This window comes from Ictalurus punctatus, chromosome 14, assembly GCF_001660625.3.
Source record: "Ictalurus punctatus breed USDA103 chromosome 14, Coco_2.0, whole genome shotgun sequence".
In the NCBI taxonomy this organism is placed as follows: Eukaryota; Metazoa; Chordata; class Actinopteri; order Siluriformes; family Ictaluridae; genus Ictalurus; species Ictalurus punctatus.
Genome location: NC_030429.2, coordinates 28,057,774 through 28,079,546, shown reverse-complemented (window position 1 = coordinate 28,079,546; position 21,773 = coordinate 28,057,774). Strand labels below are relative to the sequence as shown.

The following is a 21,773-nucleotide window of genomic DNA, read 5'->3' as shown; positions in this document are numbered from 1 at the left end:
AGTGTTGACGCAAATATCTGAATATGATCAGGGGAGAGCGGGGCACAACCTGACACTTCTTGAGTCCTCAAGTTAGTGGAAAAGTATTTAGGGCTCAAAGCATTTGTATTTTTTCATATTAATTTGACAAATGTCTGGTACAAATATGTGGTCTTGTTTTACTGATAAAACTTTTCATTATTTAACAGGAAAGAAGAGAATTGAAATGGTTGTAACATGACCGTATGGCAGCGTAAAATCCCCCTCTAACAATTTAATCTGATTTAATGTTTTATTTATTTATTTTTTTAAATAATACAAGATAAATTATGATGTCAGAAAAACATTTCTTAATTTTAATTAATATGAAATAATGTCAGACAACACAAATGACAAAAGTTGGGACGCTGTGTAAAATGTAAACAAAAACAGAATGCTATGATTTGCAAATCTCATAAACCTGTATGTTATTCACAATAGAACATATCCGATTTTCTGTGAAGCTTTCTATAGTCAGTCTAATAAAAGTCTTCGAACTATTGTTCAAAACAACCATGCAGCTTTGCAAATAAAGAAACTGTTAAATACACCGATCAGCCATAACATTAAAACCCCCCTCATGGTAACGGTATTCCCGAACGGCAGCGGTCTCTTTCAGCAGGACAATGCTCCCTGACACACTGTAAAAAAATTTCAGGAACGGTTTGAGGAACATGACAGAGTTCAAGGTGTTGACTCGGCCTCTATATTCCCCAGATCTCAATCCATCGAGCGTCTGTGGGATATGATGCACAGGGAGGCCCCACCTCATAACTTACAGGACTTAAAGGATCTTCTGGTAACGTTGCGGTGCCAGGTACCACAGCACACCTTCAGAGGTCTTGTGGAGTCCGTGCCTCGACGGGTCAGAGCTGTTTTGGTGGCACATGGGGGACCTACACAGTATTAGGCAGGCAGTTTTAATGTTATAGCTGGTCAGTGTATGTTTGACAACAACCGCCACCTAATACAGCAATGAGCCACAATAGGGTGTGCAGAGTATGATAATGTTTTTTTTTATTTATGGATAACAAAGAAAGACAGAATGTGAAAGTAAAATTCAGTTTTACAAAGATTATAATGGAGATGAGGACAGCCACCACATTACACTTAGAATTATTATTATGATTAAATCTTCAGACACTTCTTACTCCTGGTCAGAGTGATGGTGGGATTCAGGGTCTATCCCAGAAACATCTGGTGCAAGATGGAACTACATCCCGGAAGTGAGCTCAGTCCATCATACAAATGATTTATTTATATATAAAAAAGAGATCTAACAATGAGAAAGTGTCAAATGAAAAAAATTATATCATCCACACACACACATTTTTTTTCCCTTTCATCTTCAGGGCCGAACGATTGCGTTTGTATTTTTTATGCCACAATATGCAAAAGTACTGTAGTAGCAGTAATTACATTTAAAGAAGTGATTAAGTTTAAATGAAATTAATTAGATGATACAAATTTTCACATGAACAGTTGTGGACTCAACATTTTAAACATTTCACTGCTGTATACTTTTGGAGTTGCCATGCTGGAAAAATATGAACTGGTTCAGCTGTCATCAAGCAATCACAAAATAACAGCTCTCAGATCCTCAGGTTTTAGACGTGTATCTTCAAAGAAAAACACACAGAGAGAAAAAGAGAGGATTGAGATCAGTAGAGGAGGGGGTTGGGATGAGTGAGGGATGGGAATGAGATCAGTAGAGGAGGGGGTTGGGATGAGTGAGGGATGGGAATGAGATCAGTAGAGGAGGGGGTTGGGATGAGTGAGGGATGGGAATGAGATCAGTAGAGGAGGGGGTTGGGATGAGTGAGGGATGGGATTAAGATCAGTAGAGGAGGGGGTTGGGATGAGTGAGGGATGGGATTAAGATCAGTAGAGGAGGGGGTTGGGATGAGTGAGGGATGGGATTAAGATCAGTAGAGAAGGGGGTTGGGATGAGTGAGGGATGGGATTGAGATCAGTAGAGGAGGGGGTTGGGATGAGTGAGGGATGGGATTAAGATCAGTAGAGGAGGGGGTTGGGATGAGTGAGGTGGGGGATTGGGATTAACAGTGGACCCCACCAATCTTGCTAATTCACCAGAATGAGATTCAAGCAGAGCTCACTGAAAACATCTGACAACATGTTTCATTTTATACTTTGCTGCTTTTTATTGAATAAATATTTATTTTAAACTTTAAGTGGTAAAACAGTTCTCAGTAATCCAAGTGCAACACTTACCCAATTTCATAACTATTGATTCACTGATGGAGCTGTGGGTCACAAAGCAATCGTACTGTGCTTGTTCATCCTCCATGATCTCCACACTCTTCCTCAGCTGGTAGGTGCCGTCACCATTGGGTCTTATTCCTGAGGAAGTTACCAGATGTTCAGGTAGGGACTTTTGGAACTTCCTCACTCGCACCTCGACACCTCGAGGGTAGAAGTCTGTGACCAGGCAGGTCAGGGTCAACTTGCTGGAGCTAGTCAATGTTTTCTTCACAAATACATGCACACCTGGTAGAGCTGAAAAAAGTGGGACATGTTTTGTTTTTCTTCTGATTTTAGTAACTGTAAATAAATGCAATAAAATCATTTGGGTACCTACACTTATTTCTCAATGTTTCTTTTCCATACTCCATGAACTTTTTGAGCCAGTCCACACACTCTTTCTCCAGATAGCCCTTGGTGTACAGGTTAAGGATGGGAACATCATCCCATTTCCTTTTGGTCGGCTCAGCAGCTGGGACTGGAGCAATCCACCTCGAGTTTTTCTCATCGAAGGAGAGGAACTCAGTGCCATCGTAGCTGTACTCATCAACTCCACTCACAAATTTAATATTCCCATCTGTGTCTTCATCAACCACACAGCCATGTCTCCATTGAAGAACATGAAGGTCTGAAATTTAGTGAAGATAATGTCTGACCCTCCTGACACTTTTAAAAATACAATTATCTATAATGAACATTTACTCACCAGAATTATTGTGTCCCATACGTTCCATCAGGATGTCCATGTTGACCTTAAACCACTGCTCTTTGCTCTTGCGGGACTGAGTGCCTTTCTCCCAGTAATGCTGTGGCATCTTCTCTCTCATCCAGTCCTGTTTAGGAACCTTAGCCTGAGTCTCGCTGTCATAGTAGTCGATAACTTGATCATTGAGCATTCCCATAGCAATGAACTCATAGATCCCAGGCAGATTGAGAGGTTTAGAGAGGGCCGTGTAGATGTAAAACAGAGAGTGCTCACCTGGATGAAACATGCATGCGCTAGAATTTTAATCAAATATACAGTGAACTAGTATGAAATATTTTCTAAATTAGATTGATACATTTTTAGTAAAACATAATATTTTATACATTTTTATTTATTATATACAACCACAATTCCAAAACAGTTGGGACGCTGTGTAAAATGTAAGTAAAAACAGAATGTATTGATTTGCAAATCTCATAAACCCGTATGTTATTCACAATAGAACACAGAAAATATATCAAATGTGTAAACTGAGAAAATGTACAATTTTAAGGAAAAATAAGGTAATTTTGAATTTGATGGCCGCGACACGTCTCAAAAAATGTTGGGACAGGGGCAACACAAGGCTGGAAAAGTAAGTGTTACTAAAAAGAAACAGCTGGAGGTTAATTGGCAGCAGGTCAGTAAGATGATTGGGGATAAAAGAGGATCTTAGAGAGGCGGAGTCTCTCAGAAGTAAGTATGGGATAGAATCTGGATGGAAGCAGATGTTGCTCTAAAACCTGTATATACCTGATGGTGCCTTTCCAGATGTGCAAGCTGCCCGTTCCATGGGCACTAATGCACTCACATACCATCAGAGATGCAGGCTTTTGAACTAAGCGCTGATAAAAAGCCGGATGGTCCCTCTCCACTTTAGTCTTTAGTTTAGAGGATGTGGTGTCCATGTTTTCCAAAAAGAATTTCAAATTTGGATTCATCTGACCACAGAACAGCTTCCCACGTTCCCTCGGTCCATTTTAAATGAGCTTTGGCTGAGAGAAGACTGCGGTGTTTCTGGATCATGTTCACATACGGCTTCTTCTGTGCATGATAGAGCTTTAACCAGTGTTTGTGGATGTCACGGAGAACTGTGTTCACAGATGATGAGTTCTGAAGGTGTTTCTGATCCCATGCAGTGATTTCCATTACAGAATCAGGACTGATTTTAATGCAGTGCCGCCTGAGGGCCCAAAGATCACGGGCATGTAATACTGATTTTCACCCTTGTCCCTTACACGCAGAGTTTTCTCCAGATATTCGGAATCTTTTGATGATATTATGTATTGTAGATGAGATATTCTTCATATACTTTTGGAGTTGTCATGCTGGAAAAATATGAACTGGTTCAGCTGTCATCAAGCAATCACAAAATAACAGCTCTCAGATCCTCAGGTTTTAGACGTGTATCTTCAAAGAAAAACACAGAGAGAGAAAAAGAGAGGATTGAGATTAATAGAGGAGGGGGTTGGGATGAGTGAGGGATTGAGATCAGTAGAGGAGGGGGTTGGGATGAGTGAGGGATTGAGATCAGTAGAGGAGGGGGTTGGGATGAGTGAGGGATAGGATTAAGATCAGTAGAGGAGGGGGCTGGGATGAGTGAGGGATAGGATTAAGATCAGTAGAGGAGGGGGCTGGGATGAGTGAGGGATGGGATTAAGGTCAGTAGCGGAGGGGGTTGGGATGAGTGAGGGATGGGATTGAGATCAGTAGAGGAGGGGGTTGGGATGGGTGAGGGATGGGAATGAGATCAGTAGAGGAGGGGGTTGGGATGAGTGAGGGATGGGATTGAGATCAGTAGAGGAGGGGGTTGGGATGAGTGAGGGATGGGATTGAGATCAGTAGAGGAGGGGGTTGGGATGAGTGAGGGATGGGAATGAGATCAGTAGAGGAGGGGGTTGGGATGAGTGAGGGATGGGATTGAGATCAGTAGAGGAGGGGGTTGGGATGAGTGAGGGATGGGAATGAGATCAGTAGAGGAGGGGGTTGGGATGGGTGAGGGATGGGATTAAGATCAGTAGAGGAGGGGGTTGGGATGAGTCAGGTGGGGGATTGGGATTAACAGTGGACCCCACCAATCTTGCTAATTCACCAGAATGAGATTCAAGCAGAGCTCACTGAAAACATCTGACAACATGTTTCATTTTATTCTTTGCGGCTTTTTATTGAATAAATATTTATTTTAAACTTTAAGTGGTAAAACAGTTCTCAGTAATCCAAGTGCAACACTTACCCAATTTCATAACTATTGATTCATTGATGGAGCTGTGGGTCACAAAGCAATCGTACTGTGCTTGTTCATCCTCCATGATCTCCACACTCTTCCTCAGCTGGTAGGTGCCGTCACCATTGGGTCTTATTCCTGAGGAAGTTACCAGATGTTCAGGTAGGGACTGTTGGAACTTCCTCACTCGCACCTCGACACCTCGAGGGTAGAAGTCTGTGACCAGGCAGGTCAGGGTCAACTTGCTGGAGCTAGTCAATGTTTTCTTCACAAATACATGCACACCTGGTAGAGCTGAAAAAAGTGGGACATGTTTTGTTTTTCTTCTGATTTTAGTAACTGTAAATAAATGCAATAAAATCATTTGGGTACCTACACTTATTTCTCAATGTTTCTTTTCCATACTCCATGAACTTGGTGAGCCAGTCCACACACTCTTTCTCCAGATAGGCCTTGGTGTACTGGTTAAGGATGGGCACATCATCCCATTTCCTTTTGGTCGGCACAGCAGCTGGGACTGGAGCAATCCACCTCGAGTTTTCCTCATCGAAGGAGAGGAACTCAGTGCCATCGTAGCTGTACTCATCAACTCCACTCACAAATTTAATATTCCCATCTGTGTCTTCATCAACCACACAGCCATGTCTCCATTGAAGAACATGAAGGTCTGAAATGTAGTGAAGATAATGTCTGACCCTCCTGCCACTTTTTAAAATACAATTATCTATAATGAACATTTACTCACCAGATTTATTGTGTCCCATACGTCCCATCAGGATGTCCATGTTGACCTTAAACCATTGCTCTTTGCTCTTGCGGGACTGAGTGCCTTTCTCCCAGTAATGCTGTGGCATCTTCTCTCTCATCCAGTCCTGTTTAGGAACCTTAGCCTGAGTCTCGCTGTCATAGTAGTCGATAACTTGATCATTGAGCATTCCCATAGCAATGAACTCATAGATCCCAGGCAGATTGAGAGGTTTAGAGAGGGCCGTGTAGATGTAAAACAGAGAGTGCTCACCTGGATGAAACATGAATATTTTATTCAAATATACAGTGAACTAGTATGAAATATTTTCTAAATTAGATTGATACATTTTTAGTAAAACATAATATGTTATACATTTTTATTTATTATATACAACCACAATTCCAAAACAGTTGGGACGCTGTGTAAAATGTAGGTAAAAACAGAATGTATTGATTTGCAAATCTCAAACCCGTATGTTATTCACAATAGAACACAGAAAATATATCAAATGTGTAAACTGAGAAAATGTACCATTTTAAGGAAAAATAAGGTAATTTTGAATTTGATGGCCACGACACGTCTCAAAAAATGTTGGGACAGGGGCAACACAAGGCTGGAAAAGTAAGTGTTACTAAAAAGAAACAGCTGGAGGTTAATTGGCAGCAGGTCAGTAAGATGATTGAGGATAAAAGAGGATCTTAGAGAGGCGGAGACTCTCAGAAGTAAAGATGGGATGGAATCTGGATGGAAGCAGATGTTGCTCTAAAACCTGTATATACCTTTCAGCACTGATGGTGCCTTTCCAGATGTGCAAGCTGCCCGTTCCATGGGCACTAATGCACTCACATACCATCAGAGATGCAGGCTTTTGAACTAAGCGCTGATAAAAAGCCGGATGGTCCCTCTCCTCTTTAGTCCTCTTTAGTTTAGAGGACGTGGTGTCCATGGTTTCCAAAAAGAATTTCAAATTTGGATTCATCTGACCACAGAACAGCTTCCCACGTTCACTCGGTCCATTTTAAATGAGCTTTGGCTGAGAGAAGACTGCGGTGTTTCTGGATCACGTTCACATACGGCTTCTTCTGTGCATGATAGAGCTTTAACCAGTGTTTGTGGATGTCACGGAGAACTGTGTTCACAGATGATGAGTTCTGGAGGTGTTTCTGATCCCATGCAGTGATTCTCATTACAGAATCAGGACTGATTTTAATGCAGTGCCGCCTGAGGGCCCAAAGTTCACGGGCATGTAATACTGATTTTCACCCTCGTCCCTTACACGCAGAGTTTTCTCCAGATATTCGGAATCTTTTGATGATATTATGTACTGTAGATGATGAGATATTCATAGTCTTCACAATTTTACGTTGAGGAATATTATTTTGAAACTGTTCCACAAATTACAGATGCAGTTTTTCGCAGATTGCTGAATCTCTGCCCATCTTTACTTCTGAAAGACTCAGCCTCTCTAAGATCCTCTTCTTATACCCAATTGTTCCCAATTAAGATCCCAAATAAACTCTAGAGACTGTTGTGTGTGAAAGTTCCAGCAGATCAGCAGTTTCTGAAATACTCAAACCAGCCCATCTAGTACCCACAACCATGCCACAGTTAAAGTCACAGAGATCACACTTTTCCCAATTCAGATGTTTGATGTGAACGTTATCTGAAGCTGTTGACCTGTATGTGCATGATTTTATGCATTGACCTGCTGCCACATGATTGGCTGATTAGATAACTGAATGAATGTACAAGTGTTCCTAATAAAGTGAATAGTGAGTACACATTATATGCTCTCTCCTCTGTATTGGAACAGCAAAGCCAGTTCTCTTGTTTTCGTTATACACTGAAGACATTTGTGTCCGAGATCAAAAGATGAATATGAGATGATAGACAGATCCGTATTTCAGCATTAATTTCCTGATATTTTCAGCTAGATGTGTTAAACAACTTAAAACAGACCACCCAATTTTTAGGTGAGCAAATGTATAGGAACAGATAGGCTTGCAGTAACTGCATCACTCCTGTGACTCACTGACACCACACTGCTGGTTTCTTCTTCTGTGAAGCTTCTCCAGGATTTTCCTGCAGCTTCTTTCAGTAGTTGTGTGTTTCGGGGGGTTTCTCCCTTCAGTCTCCTCTTCAGGAGGTGAGATGCTGATCAGTTGGGTGAAGGTCTGGTGATGGACTTGTCCAGTCTAAAACCTTCCACTTTCCCCCTGATGAAGTCCTGTGTTGAGGTGGAAGTGTGTTTTGGATCATTGTCTTGCTGCATGATGAAGTTCCTCCTGATTCATTTGGATGCATTTCTTCTGAAGTCAATCTGCTGCTACCATCATGAGTTCCATCATCAATAAAGATTAGTGAGAATGTTCCAGAAGCAGCCATGCAAGCCCAAGCCATGACACCACCTCCACCATGTTTCACGGATGAGCTTGTATGTTTTCACACAAGATCCAGCCTTACGACCTTATACTGTAAATGGGTAGAGAATTAATAAATCGTTGTAAGCAAAAGTGGTCTAGGCATGATAAAAAAAAAATCCCTCGTAGATACTCTACCGGCATTATCAATATGAATATTAAAATCCCCAAGCAAAATCACATTGGGAGACAATGAACACAGAGAAGTTAAAAACTCAGAAAGTTCATGTAGAAAAACAGAATTGGCCTGGGGGGCACGGTATACAGTAGCAATAATCGTAGGAATTGACTCATTAATTTGCAGAGCAATAGATTCAAATGAAGTATAATCTGGCAGAGATATGCCTGAGATGTTCCACTTCTCATTATATAATATTGCTAAACCCCGACCTCGGCCCAAGGCACAGGGATTGCAGAGGTAAACATAGCCTGGGGGAGCAGAATGATTAAGTTGAGAGAAGTCATTACTTTGCCATGTCTCAGTCAGACAGAGAAAGTCCAACTTATGGTCTGAGAGCAAATAATACATAATAGGACCTTTGTTGGACAGTGATCGAATGTTCCATAATCCAAAAGTAAGATCATTCTTATCAGTATTCGTGTCGGCTGTCCTGGCTAGCTTTGCTAGCCCGCTGTGGTCCACGGCCCGTTGATATTTCTTTGTTGGGATGAGGATTGGAAGACCAGAAGGTCAGGAACAGTTCTGCCACTGTATATTGGTGAAGTAAAATCACAGGGTGAAAAACAGAAGAAAGGAAAATCCAGACAAATGCGATCCGAGTAGGCAGTTTAGTGATCCTCATGGTCCCACTCACAGCTCAGCGGGAGAACTGAGCAGTCAGTCAGACACCTCCAGGAACAACATTTCCAAGATATCAGATAGGCAGGACTTTCGTTTATATTACAAAGTTACGACAATAAAACAGTCAAAACAGCTGAATAAAATAAAACACAATAAACACAAGGAAATCATAAAAACAGAAGTATCCTCCTGGAGCATCGGCAGCTAACTTGTGCTAGCGTTCACTCTCAGAATTCCTTTTTTTCTGTTTTCCCTGACCATCATTTTCCCCTGACTTTCCCTCTTTTCTCAGTTTCTAAATTGCTTGCTTTTCTCCCATAAATCTAACAAGGCACACCTGTCAGTCACATGTTCCAATATTTTTGATCACTTGATCTATCATCTCATATTTATCTTTTGTCCTCAAACCAAAATGTCTTCAGTGTACAGCAAAATTGGCCTTGCATTGGCCATGTCGTTCCAATAGTTTCAGAGTTTTTTATACATTACAAACTTTAACAGGTGTGTAGACTTTCTATATTCACTGTTTATATACACCATCTACAGTAGCATTCAAAAGTTTGGAATCAATTCAATTCAAAAAGTGGAACTTTCATATCATCTAGATTCATTACACATAGAGTGAAATATTAAGCCTTTTTTTGTTTTAATCTCGATGATTACGGCTTACAGCTCACGGAAATTAAAAACCCAGTATCTCAAAATATTACAATAAAGAATTTACAATACAGAAATGTCGACCTGAGAAGACTCTAATCAGATAATTAACTCCAAACACCTGCAAAGGTTTCCCGAGTCTTTAATCTTGCAGGAAATTTTGGGCCACTTCAGCCTGCACTGGCCCTGCTAGCTCACAAACTTAAACGATGAACTTAATTAAGCAAATCTGACTTGTATTTTTAGAGAAATAACTAGAGATGCAACGCAATGAAAATTCTTGGCCGAAGCCGAATGTAATTAAAAACTTTGAATACCGAACACGTTTTTTCGCGTTTTTTTTCCATTTATTTTGACATTTTTTCACCATTGCATAAATTAAATAGTCAAAGTGTGCTTTTTACTATTTTCCCTGCTTTTCAAAGAAAAAAATCAATTACAAAAACTACAATTTCAAAATATTTATTTAACACTGAACATTTTTTTCATTCCAGCAGGTATAGGCTACCAACAAGGCACAATATAACTTTAAATAAATAAAAGAGTAAAATATAAATATTGTGATGTGGTCATCTTTGAGCCCCTTAAATAGCCGATGTTGGGCCTGTAACTGACTGCTGAAAGAATGGAACACTCTGTAGCCTACAACTAAAAGTGCATTAAAAAGTGCATTAAAAAGAGTGCAGAAACTGGTTCTATTGGGTTCTATAGGGCTGATTATATTGGGGATATGTACCGCTCGCGCCCCTGTACACCTCGCCGAGTATTAGAGTAGATATAGTAGAGTTAGATACATTGTTAATGTTCTGTTCCCTTAAATAAATACGTCTTTACCTGCTTCTGTACTCTACTCCCTTACGTCTCGCGACATGACAGAATACTCTGGAACAGAAACAAAACAAACGCACGTGTCCACAGTAAACAATGTCACGGTTGTCAACATCCGAAGAGCATGCGCTAATGCACGTAGCTCGTGCATGCACACGCCCCATTATGGCTCCGAGCATGCTGCCGGAAGTGGAGGTCGTGAAATTCGCACATCTCACTCTGGTTGCTAGGCTATTTGGAGCATCATCAAACACGTCAATGTTCAGTCAAATTTATTCGGCCTGTTCACTTATTAATTTCGGTTGCCGAACATTCAGTGCATCCCTAGAAATAACATAGTAGAACTCATGGAGACTGGATTCAGAAGAAGCAGGTTTATTCAGCAGTCAGCAAGACAGCAAAAGACGCCTCACTCAAAGTGAAACATGCAACAAAATACAATCATTTACAATGTGTCTTATATACAATTAAAGCATCCATGTACCTTTAGGCAATTAGTACCCTTATCACAATTCTGCACACCTTTTTCACTTATGTCTTTCTGATGGGCCCCTGAGTTTTTTTTTTAGTGAAACTTCCACCTGCACCTGCTCTTCTCCTTTTGCTGAGTCACAAGTGCGAGTGCATGTGGTCCTTCTCTATTCCTAGGTGATGGCCTCTGTCTTTTTTTCCCTTACTGTGCTCTGGGTGGGTGCTTTATATGTTTCATTTTTTATGTCTTCTAATGTTATCCTTGCATCTAAATATATGATCCAAAACCATCTACCCTGGTTCTTCTAGGCAGAACCCTGGACCTCCCATTAAGAAGAAAAATGATTAATTTTTTTTCCCCCAAACATACTTTACTGTGACTTCATAAAGAAAAGATACGCATATATCGTATGGTACACAGCCTCCCAGTAGCCCCTGGGCAGTGACCTATAATATTATGTTTCCCCCAAGATCTTATGTAAAACCCATGATTGTTAAAAAGTAATTCTTTTATGTGTTTTTATTTAACTACACAAAGTTTTCAATGTAATTCTAACACTCAACACTGATTAAAAAATACCAAGGGTAAATTGTGTCTTAAACTGTTAGCAGTTCAGATGAACACCACACAGAGAACTCAAAGTCCAGTGTCACGTCTCACTCACATCCTTGTACAGGAAATCACAGATTTTAACAAAACAGGAAATACACCAATTAAATGTAGACACAATGTTCAAAAAGGGCAAAATATAATCACTAAACCATTTCCAAATGCTGTATACATGGAGATGAATAAAGTCAGAATAAATAAACACAAAGAACAGATATAAATCAACTGAATTTTTGAAAAGAACCATGAAATGTGGCGTTGATGTTTGATGTTCAGAGCCATGCACAGACATTGTGAAAATAACATTAATTTTGATTTTTGGTGTTTCCTAACACTTTTTTGTTTGGTGTTAACACACTTTATAACACTTTTAAACTGACTTTATAACTCGATAACAGTTTAGATTATTTGAATTGCTGATAATAACAGAAACTATTCATATGTTTATCTTTGCTATTTGACAGCAAACCTGTTCTATTTGCTCTCCCTACATGTCCATATTGATTCTTCAGTAACTATTGTTATTGTCAGTGCAGTAATGTCCAGCTGAACTCACCTCCTAGAGCTGGAAGTCCCACCATGAGGAGAACACAAACTACAGCCAGCACCTTCATCACACGGCTCATGATTCACTGCAGATTCACGGCTTTACACAGCACTCTTATCCTGGAGTTTTTAATCCGCTGCTTCCTGCGCATTGAGAGGATTCATGGAAATGGATACACCATCAGATACACGCCCAAACGTTCTACACCAGTTTCTACAGACGCTGTGTCGTTTGCGAACGAGTCGGCTCTTTGAGTCGGCTCTTTGAGTCAGCTATTTTAGATCAACATTGAGATCCGACTCACATATATAAGTCTGAGAATGTAAGCAGAGGAGAGCGGGGCACAACCTAACACTTCGTTTTCTTAAACTTGTGGAAAAGTACTCAGTGTTCAGATATGGGATGAAACTCACACGTGTATTCAGTGACATCTTTTCTGAGTCGATTCTGTTCGGTTCATTTGGATTTTGGAGACTTTCTGTTTGTCTTGCACGGTTTACACCGAATATCTCCCGATCCACCCCCCCCCCCCCCCCCCCCCACACACACACACACTTGTGCCTGAGAAAAGCAGCTACAACTAGATGGCAGTGTCAGACTTTACAGCAGGAGGCTCCAACCTTTTTTCAATTGAGAGCTATTTTCAAAAAAATGAAAGTGTCTGAGAGCTACTCAGGTCATACAATACTTACAATCTTTCACATAATGTATCATAACTCTCAAATGAACAAACTGATCTACACCTGCAGGAGTCAGAGAAGAAAACAGAATCAGAGAGTACAGTTCTTTATGGAGAACAGCACACTTTGTTATAGTTGTCTACACAGAACTATACGGGTGTTTACGTATATACATTAATGAAAGTCCAAGCTAAATTAACTGGAATATAAACAGCAGTAGCATTTCAAATGTTGTCCTGCATTCTGAACTAAAATGTACAGCACATGAATGAGAGTGCATGGTACATGAGAAAGTGCATGATGGGTCACAAGTCTGACATGAAGTGCATTCACACTTATTTACAGTTAATGAGCTGACTGACACAGCATTGATTCCACAAGAGAGGTAGGTGCTGGTGTGTATGCACTTAGGTTCACGCTTACGCAATCATTTAAATGTTCATCTGTCAGTCTTGTTCTGAACTTAGATTCGATCACATTCATATCAGAAAACGCTGCTTCACAAAGGTCTGTAGATCCAAATAAAGCATGCTTTGAGGGCAGCTTGGTGAATGTTCTTGTAGTTTTCTGGGTCTACCAGACTCCAGAAATGTTGTGAATGTTGCTGAGATTTCAGCTGGATATGATTTTGAAGATTAATCTCCATCTCCATCTCTACAGCATTAACATTGAACAGTTCAGCCAATTAAGCCACAAACATGTCTTTATATACCTTTCTTCACAGCATAGTCTTTGTAGCTGAAGTTTTGCTTTTCCTCGTTGAAATAGACCAATCTTCTTTTGCCACAATTAAATATTCATGTCTGTGCGTTATCTTAAATTTGTGGAGCATGCGCAGTTAGTTGTTTTTCTTGAAAAGGTTTCACGAGGACAAGGTTTCTTTTACAAAAAAAGGTTTCACATAGGTTTGTGTGTCTTGACCCTGACTCCCTTCTTAGGCCTCAACGAGCATCTGTCTGTCTCTATCGGTTGTCCCCGCTGATATCTACCTCCTTTCCTGAGGCCCTCTCCTAACTCCCTAATACAGCAATGATCTCCTCCCGGAAGTCAGGAGGAAATGGACTGGACTAGACAGAAGAAGCCACTTTATTGGTCATGGCCTGGGCTGGAGAGGCCTCCATTCTCCCTCTGTCTCCAGTCGTTCTCTCTCGCAGGGGTAAACTATGTTGGCCCAACTGTCCATGAAGCTTCCATAGGCTGTAACCTCAAAAATTTTCAGGGGAGGCTCACTGATGGAAAACTGTTTTCCAGGCCCGAGTGTCCTGGCTTTCAGTCATTTGCATGCTTTACTGGTAAGCCGTGATAACATAAATCTTATCTGCTCCCTGTCATCAGGCTTAAGGTCTATCAAGCACAGAACGTACAGTTCACACTGCATTTTAAAACAGTCTTGGGAAAACTCATTTCCATTGTACTCGCTTGGTGTAGAGAGCTGGGAGTACATTGAGGCACTACGCAAAACTGTTTTCTACTTCAGGGGTTCCCAAACTTTTCCAGGGCAAGGTCCCCCAAATGGCATTAACATTTGACCGAGGCCCCCCTTTTACAAGATGTCTTTAAAACACATGAAAAATACAGACTTCTAAATATATCCCCATTTTTTATATTAATAATTACATCTTACATCTTTAAGATACATCTTACATCTTTAAGATCTTTAACATTACATTAGGAATTGATAGTGTGTGTGTATGTGTGTGTGTGCGTGTGTGTGTGGGGGGGGGGGGGGTGGTCTGAGAGTGAGAAAGAGAAAACATACTAGTGGGAGGGATGGGCACACCAAATTGTTGAGGTCCCCTGGTGGCCCCCACTTTGAAAACCACTGTTCTACTTTACTGGAATGTAGGATAGACATGTTCCTGTATAGATTTTACTTTTTTTTTATATAGTTATAGTTGTTTTTTGTTTTGTTTTTTAAATTTGTAACAGTAATACTGTACATCCATTAAACCTGACTGATGAGGTCAGGTGTTCCATTCAGGTGTTCTGGTGTTGTTCTATTTCCTGTCAGACAATATGGCTTACCAGGATTGCCACCAAGTTTCCAGGTTTCGGTAGTATCCACCTGAAACATAAAAAAAATAACTTTCATCATGAAGTAGGAGACAATAAACAATACAATAAATTACACTGTAATGAGTTTTCAGTTGTATAGTGTCACAGTCATATTGCTATTTCTCCCACTAGCCAATTTACTGCATTATCTGCTTGTAAGACCAGCTTATAACCAGAATCCTCAGGGTTATTTTTGCTATCATATCAGCACATTGCTAAATACTTGTAATGTGCTTGACACAAAAGCAAAACCCTCGGTTCCATTTCAAGAAGCCAACCCAAATTGCTGAAAATGTACAATAGACACTATTCAGTTATATTAAGCAGGTAAATGAACTTGTTACATTATTTAATAATTTTGCTTGAAAATTACATCTGGTTGAGTTTTGCTTCTTTAACCCATGTTTCTATAATCCTCATCAGCAGCAGCCTCTGGTGTGTAGAATTCTGTCTTGATATAGATGTGACAGAATAAGACCAGAGTATTACATTTAAAAGTCTATCTTTAAAGTGGCAAAATTTACACAATGTACTATATACATTAATATATAGAGTATATATCATCTGTGATTATCAGTGTGGTTGTACTCACGGGTTATTCTGCTCCTTTTAAGGAGATATATGATGCCAACCACAGCCAGTGTTAGTACTCCGATCACTCTCTTCATGGTAACACTCGGAACTTTCAGTACAGTACAGTCTATGCATGGAATTGCTTCAAAAGAAAAACAAACAAAATATCAAACTAAAGGTAAGCTCTAAACTGAGGTACTACCTCCACCCATTACAAACTTTATTTACATGTAAGCTGGAAGTAGTAAATATTTGTTAGTAAGTAAAATACTACATTTACCTTCACCACTTATTATGGGTTCTCTGAAGGTGCCGTGATTCACATAACAATCATACAGTGCTTTGTCATCCTCCACAATGTCCACACTCTTCCTCAGCTGGTAGGAGCCGTCACCATTGGGTCTGACTCCTGAGGATGTTACCAGATGTTCAGGTAGAGAAGTTCTGAGTTTCCTCAAACGCATCACGATATCTGGAGGGTAGAATCCCGTGGCCAGGCAGGTCAGGGTCAACTTGCTGGGGTCAGTTACTGATTTTTTTGCAAACGGATGTACATCTGGTGGAGCTGAAAAGACAGAAACATTTAGTACTTTTTTTGTAAATGTAAATTAGTAACTGATGTGATTCCAGTAAAATCCTTCGGATACTCACAATGTTTTTTCAATTCTTCCATAATCCATGAACTTGGTGAGCCAGTCCACACACTCTTTCTCCAGATAGCCCTTGGTGTACTGGTTAAGGATGGGAACTTTTTCCTCATCGAAGGAGAGGAACTCAGTGCCATCGTAGCTGTACTCATCAACTCCACTCACAAATGTAATATTCCCATCTGTGTCTTCATCACCCACACAGCCATGTCTCCATTGAAGAACATGAAGCTCTGAAATGAACACAGTACAGTGAAGATAATTGAACTGTCTGACACTAAACCTTTGGAAATATGAAGGAATACCAAATAAAAAAAAGATAATTATTAATGGAAATGTACTAACCAGTCTTATTGTGTCCCATACGTTCCATCAGGATGTCCACGTTGACCTTAAACCACTGCTCTTTGCTCTTGCGGGACTGAGTGCCTTTCTCCCAGTAATCCTGTGGCATCTTCTCTCTCATCCAGTGCTGTTTAGGAACCTTAGCCTGAGTCTTGCTGGTGTAGTAGTCGAGTTCTCGGTCATCGAGCATGCAGTGAACTCATAGATTCCGGGCAGATTGAGAGGTTTAGAGAGGGCAGTGTAGATGTAAAACAGAGAGTGCTGGCCTATGAGAAGAAAATAAAAAGAAAACACCAGCTCAGTATGAGGTTCACTGACGTAACAGCAGATTCCACATCTGTTTGGTGAACATAATTAATTAACAGCCTTAATTAATGTTGATATGGTATCTAGAGTGACCAAAATTTAATATAATCCTTATTGCTCTCTGAAAGATCAAAATCAAAACAAGTGGACAGTTGAATTTCTAATAGAAGATGCAGTACATGCATTTTCACCACCATTTAACTATTTAATTTTTTGTAGTGTTAGAACCTGGAACTAAAATGGACTTAATTGGGATTGTATGTCATTAATCTATACAAAGTAGCCCATAGGTGGAGAACTACATGACTTTTTGTAGATGGTCTCCTATAGGCAGTCACAGTTGTTCTCTATTCTTTTAATTTTTATAATAATGGATTTAATGTTGCTTTGCAGGATGTTCAAAGTTTGGCACTAGTTTTTTTTTTTATAACCCAGACTTGTCTTGATAGCTCCTCAGTCCACTTAATGCTGTTTGTTGAGGTATTTTCTGTAACACACCCTGCGTTCCTCTTCCGTGAAGGTGTAATTATAAAGACATCACGTGACATGACACATGGTGAATACAAATTTGAAATTTTCTGTAATTTTCTGTTTATATTTCAGTTTATATTTGTTGAAAAATAGGGGATTATAAAGATATACATTATAAATTCACTGATTTTCATGGTGATTTTTACATCATGTATGTAACGTTGCCCAGGAAATGCTTACTTGCCAGGTGAGTTTCACCTAAAAAAGACAGTGTACTAACTTTCACTTCTTCTCATGTTTTGTTCAGTGGTACAGATAAACAGCAAACTAACAGTCGCTTAATTATAGATTATTAATATCACCAAACAAGCAGGCATCAAACAATACTTGAGAAAATAAAACTTTTCACTTTTGGATGAGGAATATAATTAGCTTTACAATAATTTATAAAAACCTGGTGATTATTGTAAATTTTGGACGTGGAAATTCTTAACTAGAATGGCTGTTAGATTGTTAATCTGACTTCTACCGTATACTTCTACAAGTATAGGACTTGCTTAATCTAATCGTAAACATGATGGTTAAGGACTAAACACACACACACACACACACACACACACACACACACACACACACACACACACACACAGAGTACAAATAGATTATTTGAGCCATTAAATTATTGTTACTCACTGCTCAGAGCTGGGAGAGCAGCACCAAACAGCACTAGTGCTAAAAAGATGACAGAAATCTGCCCCGTTGTCACATAATAAATAGCTCAGTCTTTCCTGCTCCTGAAGCCTGAGTGCCTTTGCTCTGATACCTGAACACTAAGTCTGAGGAAGATTAACGGAGGTGTGGTCACAACTAAAAGTATTCTTCATTAGTGGAACTATCCAATCAGCTTCGATTAACGGTCGGGTAAAAGGAATTAAATGAAATGTTATTTTATAGCATTTTCAACAATTGACACAAAATAAATTTTTGGCTTTTTTTTGGTTGAAAATAATTCATATAAAATAAGAAATGTAAATTAAAATAATGTATACATACACGATCACTGCCTCCTCCTTTATGCCACGTCATGAACACTCACCATGAACTGGTTCTGTAACATCAGTAACGTCCTAGGTGCAAAAGGCAAAATCTTTACCTATCATACTGATGTCTTTTTCTCTTCATATTTTGTATGCATTCCTTCATGTTCATGTAACACAAGAGATGCACTGGAAATTATTTAGGAGTACTGTATGTCATCTCTGGTAGCCTTTCAAAACACATGATGGCTTATTCCAGGTTAAAAAAATAAATTAATTACTGTATCATGTTGTGGATAAAAAATGTCATAAAATAAACATAAGGGAGAAGAAGGAAAAACGGGCACCTAGACACGTAGAAGCGGGATTAGGCGGACATTGACAGATTGGAATTACGAGCAATTTAAGAGCAGTAATAGTCAAAAAAAAAGTCAAAAAGAAGTGTACGAGCTGAGGAGTGCTAAAAACACACACACACACACTCGTGCAGTCAAGGGCGGGCAAGTAGACACAACATACATAAACACACATGAATAACTTTAATAATATCTTATAGTAATAGAGAAACTCTATAAAAAACAGAATAGTAGGATATGCAGGACAGTAGAACTGTAATGATATTAAGAAGTTGGAAGTACAGTAAACCGCTTTTCAAGTAGTATAAATATATATAAACTAAGAAACATAGTGCAAATATGAAAATAAATTATAAACGAGAAATACAGGAAAAAAAGGAAAATATAACTTACTCATGATTCAGATGGTGAAGATTCTCGTCTCGCAAGGAAAGCCTTAATTTTTAGAGAACCATGAAGAAAGCCAGTTATAAGGGTGGCTGCCCCCCCCCTCGAGATAACGATAAGACCAAGGTCCCTCCCGGTTGTTTAGTCGTCTTGCTTACGTCATTTTTTTAACCTAGGGAAATAGGAATCCTGGTTTTTGAAAACCTAGGTAAATGAGAATCCTGGTTTTTGAAAACCTAGGTAAAAGAGAATCCTGGTTTTTGACAACCTAGGTAAATGGGAATCTTGGTTTTTGACAACCTAGGTAACTAGAAACCCTGGGTTTTTGTTTCCTGGGTTGTTGGAAGTGCCTGGGTTCTGATTTTATGTGTAAAGTAAAACCCCTGGTTTCAATTCTATGGGTAAGTGAAATAGGCCTTTTCTGGAAACCTATGGGTTATCTAGTGTGTAAATACAGTATAAATACTGGAGCTTAAGCTCAGGGTATGGGAATCACTTCTGAGAATTCTCATCGGTGTGGATCTCGTGTGGTGGAATGAAACAATAAAGCTGGACCCTTGCTTCTTCTCACTCACGGCTGGTGTATTTTTTCTATCTCCAACTGGTCTCAGAGGTAGATGTGAGTATTGGCTTCTAAGTTGAATTTTAAATGTTTTTGGGTAATAGGCTAAATTCGAGCCAACATTTGGCACCCCAGATGGGACTGGGCTAAGATCTATATGTCTGGAATCTCTCCCGTGGGACTTCGCTCTCTAAGCAACAGACAGGCCGTATAGGAAAAGGCATTGCAGACGCCTGTTATTTCAAAGCTCTGTTTTAGTGGTCTGTTGTTACGATTGAGAAGCCCCGGGGTGGGAAGAAAGACTAAGTGGGTCTCCAAAAGAACCTGGAGTGAGTGAGAAGAGGTAAGAGAAGTGTAGATTGTAGAATGTACTTTTTATAATTGTAATAAAGAAATGGTATATGTGTTGTGTGAGTGAAAGTCCTGCAATACCGCTGGAGGAAGGGAAAAAAAGGTAGAAAAAAAAGAGTAGAGAAATAGAGAAGTACTCCAGGGCTGGATAGAAAGCAGGTGGAAAATGAGGCCTCAGACCCCAGATACCGGCTACTAGACTAGACTAGCAGTCTAGTGGCGGCTGCATTGGTGGGGACCCCTAATACCGCTGGAAAAGGATTAGATAAAAGATAGATAGATTAGATTCCAGGGCTGGATAGAGAGGGGAATAAATCCTGGGCCCAGGTCCGGGTCGTGCAATACAGCATGCCCGGTGTATGAATGGAATATGTACTAACAAATGTGTGTGCTTAAAATATATGTGCTTAGAATATGAGTGTGGTGTGAGAGCGTGTAAGTTTTGGAGACAGGGAAAAAGTATTTATTAGTGCTCTGAACAAGAGAGCTCCATACATTTGACGCTTGATAAGATTTAGGGAAAAAGAAAAAAGGGGGAAAAAAAAAAGGGAGAATAATAATAATAATTTTTTTGAAAAAGTTGTATTTAATTTATGTGACTGTAAGCTTCATACATACGGAGCTGGTGTGAAGGCGTTTTATATTCTGAGACCACAATGGTGTGTATGTAATAACTAAATATGTGTAAGAGAGTGTGTGACACAATGTGTATATGAGTGTGCCGACGTTGTTGATAGAAAGGGGTGTATGTGTGTGTTCCTATCTGTTCTTATCTGCACAAGCAGGCCTGTCTTCTGTGTGGAAAGGAAAAAAGGAAAAGAAGAAAAATGTGTGTGTGTGCGCACTTCAGATTGAGCTGACTAATACAGAACAGTGTGAGATTTTTGTTTTTAAATTTGTTTTAATGTTTTGAATCTGATATGGACTTTCTGTGAGTCGGGTGTGACTGTGTGTATTATAACTTTATTGGTATCAATAACTGCTGTTTTAAAAATTGGAGGAGCATGCAAGAATTGGAATTGTAAACAAAAAAAACAAACAAAAAAAAAACAAACAAACAAACATTTTTTAAATATTTTAGGCAGCTGTCAGACTGCCCATTGGGTGAATAAGAACTTCCAGACCAGTAATATATAACAAAACTGTTGAGAAATCAGGGAGTCAGTCCATTGGGACCTTTTCATTTATATTCCATAAATTATGAAGGTGTTGTTCAGTTAAATGACAAATAATAATACAATTTAATTTTTGTTTAATTACCCAAAATTGGGTAATGTTGAATAGGTAAATATTATGTCTAAGAATATTATAAACATGTAAGAATTGTCTGTTGTGTGAGGCTGTGTGAATTACCTAAAGTTAAATTTAAAACTTATAAGAGTAATTGAATCATTTAACTTAATTAATTAATCATCATAAGTAAATTGAATGTCTGTACTCTGAGTGTATGTGAGTCCCTAGGGAGGCTGGCTGGGCCAAGTACGGACGGAAGGGAAAAGCGGGCATAAATCGGTACGAGATAGGCTAAGCAGGCGGGAACAACGGACAAGGTAGGAGGAAAACATTTGGCTGTGAGGCATAACTTAGTGGATTTAGGGGGTGTGTACGACCGACTTTAAGAGCTGAGAGGTGTGAGACACGACCAGAGTTATGGCTGAATGTAAGAAAAAG

The 21,773-nt window shown here is 39.6% G+C and overlaps 1 protein-coding gene and 1 pseudogene across 2 annotated transcripts; both read right to left on the bottom strand.

The window, feature by feature from the left end:
• Window positions 1–1,018: 1,018 nt before the first annotated feature.
• LOC108274837 (uncharacterized) lies at window positions 1,019–12,573 on the bottom strand. Of its 2 annotated transcripts, none has more exons than XM_053685591.1 (8): window positions 12,342–12,573; window positions 5,995–6,267; window positions 5,626–5,916; window positions 5,259–5,543; window positions 2,987–3,259; window positions 2,618–2,908; window positions 2,251–2,535; window positions 1,019–1,637 (listed from the first exon to the last, which is right to left on the bottom strand). In XM_053685591.1, the coding sequence occupies exons 1-8, from the start codon at window positions 12,409–12,411 to the stop codon at window positions 1,594–1,596; spliced, it is 1,812 nt and encodes a 603-aa protein (XP_053541566.1). In that variant the 5' UTR covers window positions 12,412–12,573; the 3' UTR covers window positions 1,019–1,593. The 2 variants fall into 2 exon arrangements, with proteins under 2 accessions (XP_053541566.1, XP_053541567.1); XM_053685592.1 differs by lacking the exon at window positions 12,342–12,573 and adding an exon at window positions 6,777–6,840.
• A 1,328-nt stretch (window positions 12,574–13,901) lies between these two features.
• On the bottom strand, window positions 13,902–18,526 carry LOC124628881 (major histocompatibility complex class I-related gene protein-like; annotated as a pseudogene).
• Window positions 18,527–21,773: the final 3,247 nt, after the last annotated feature.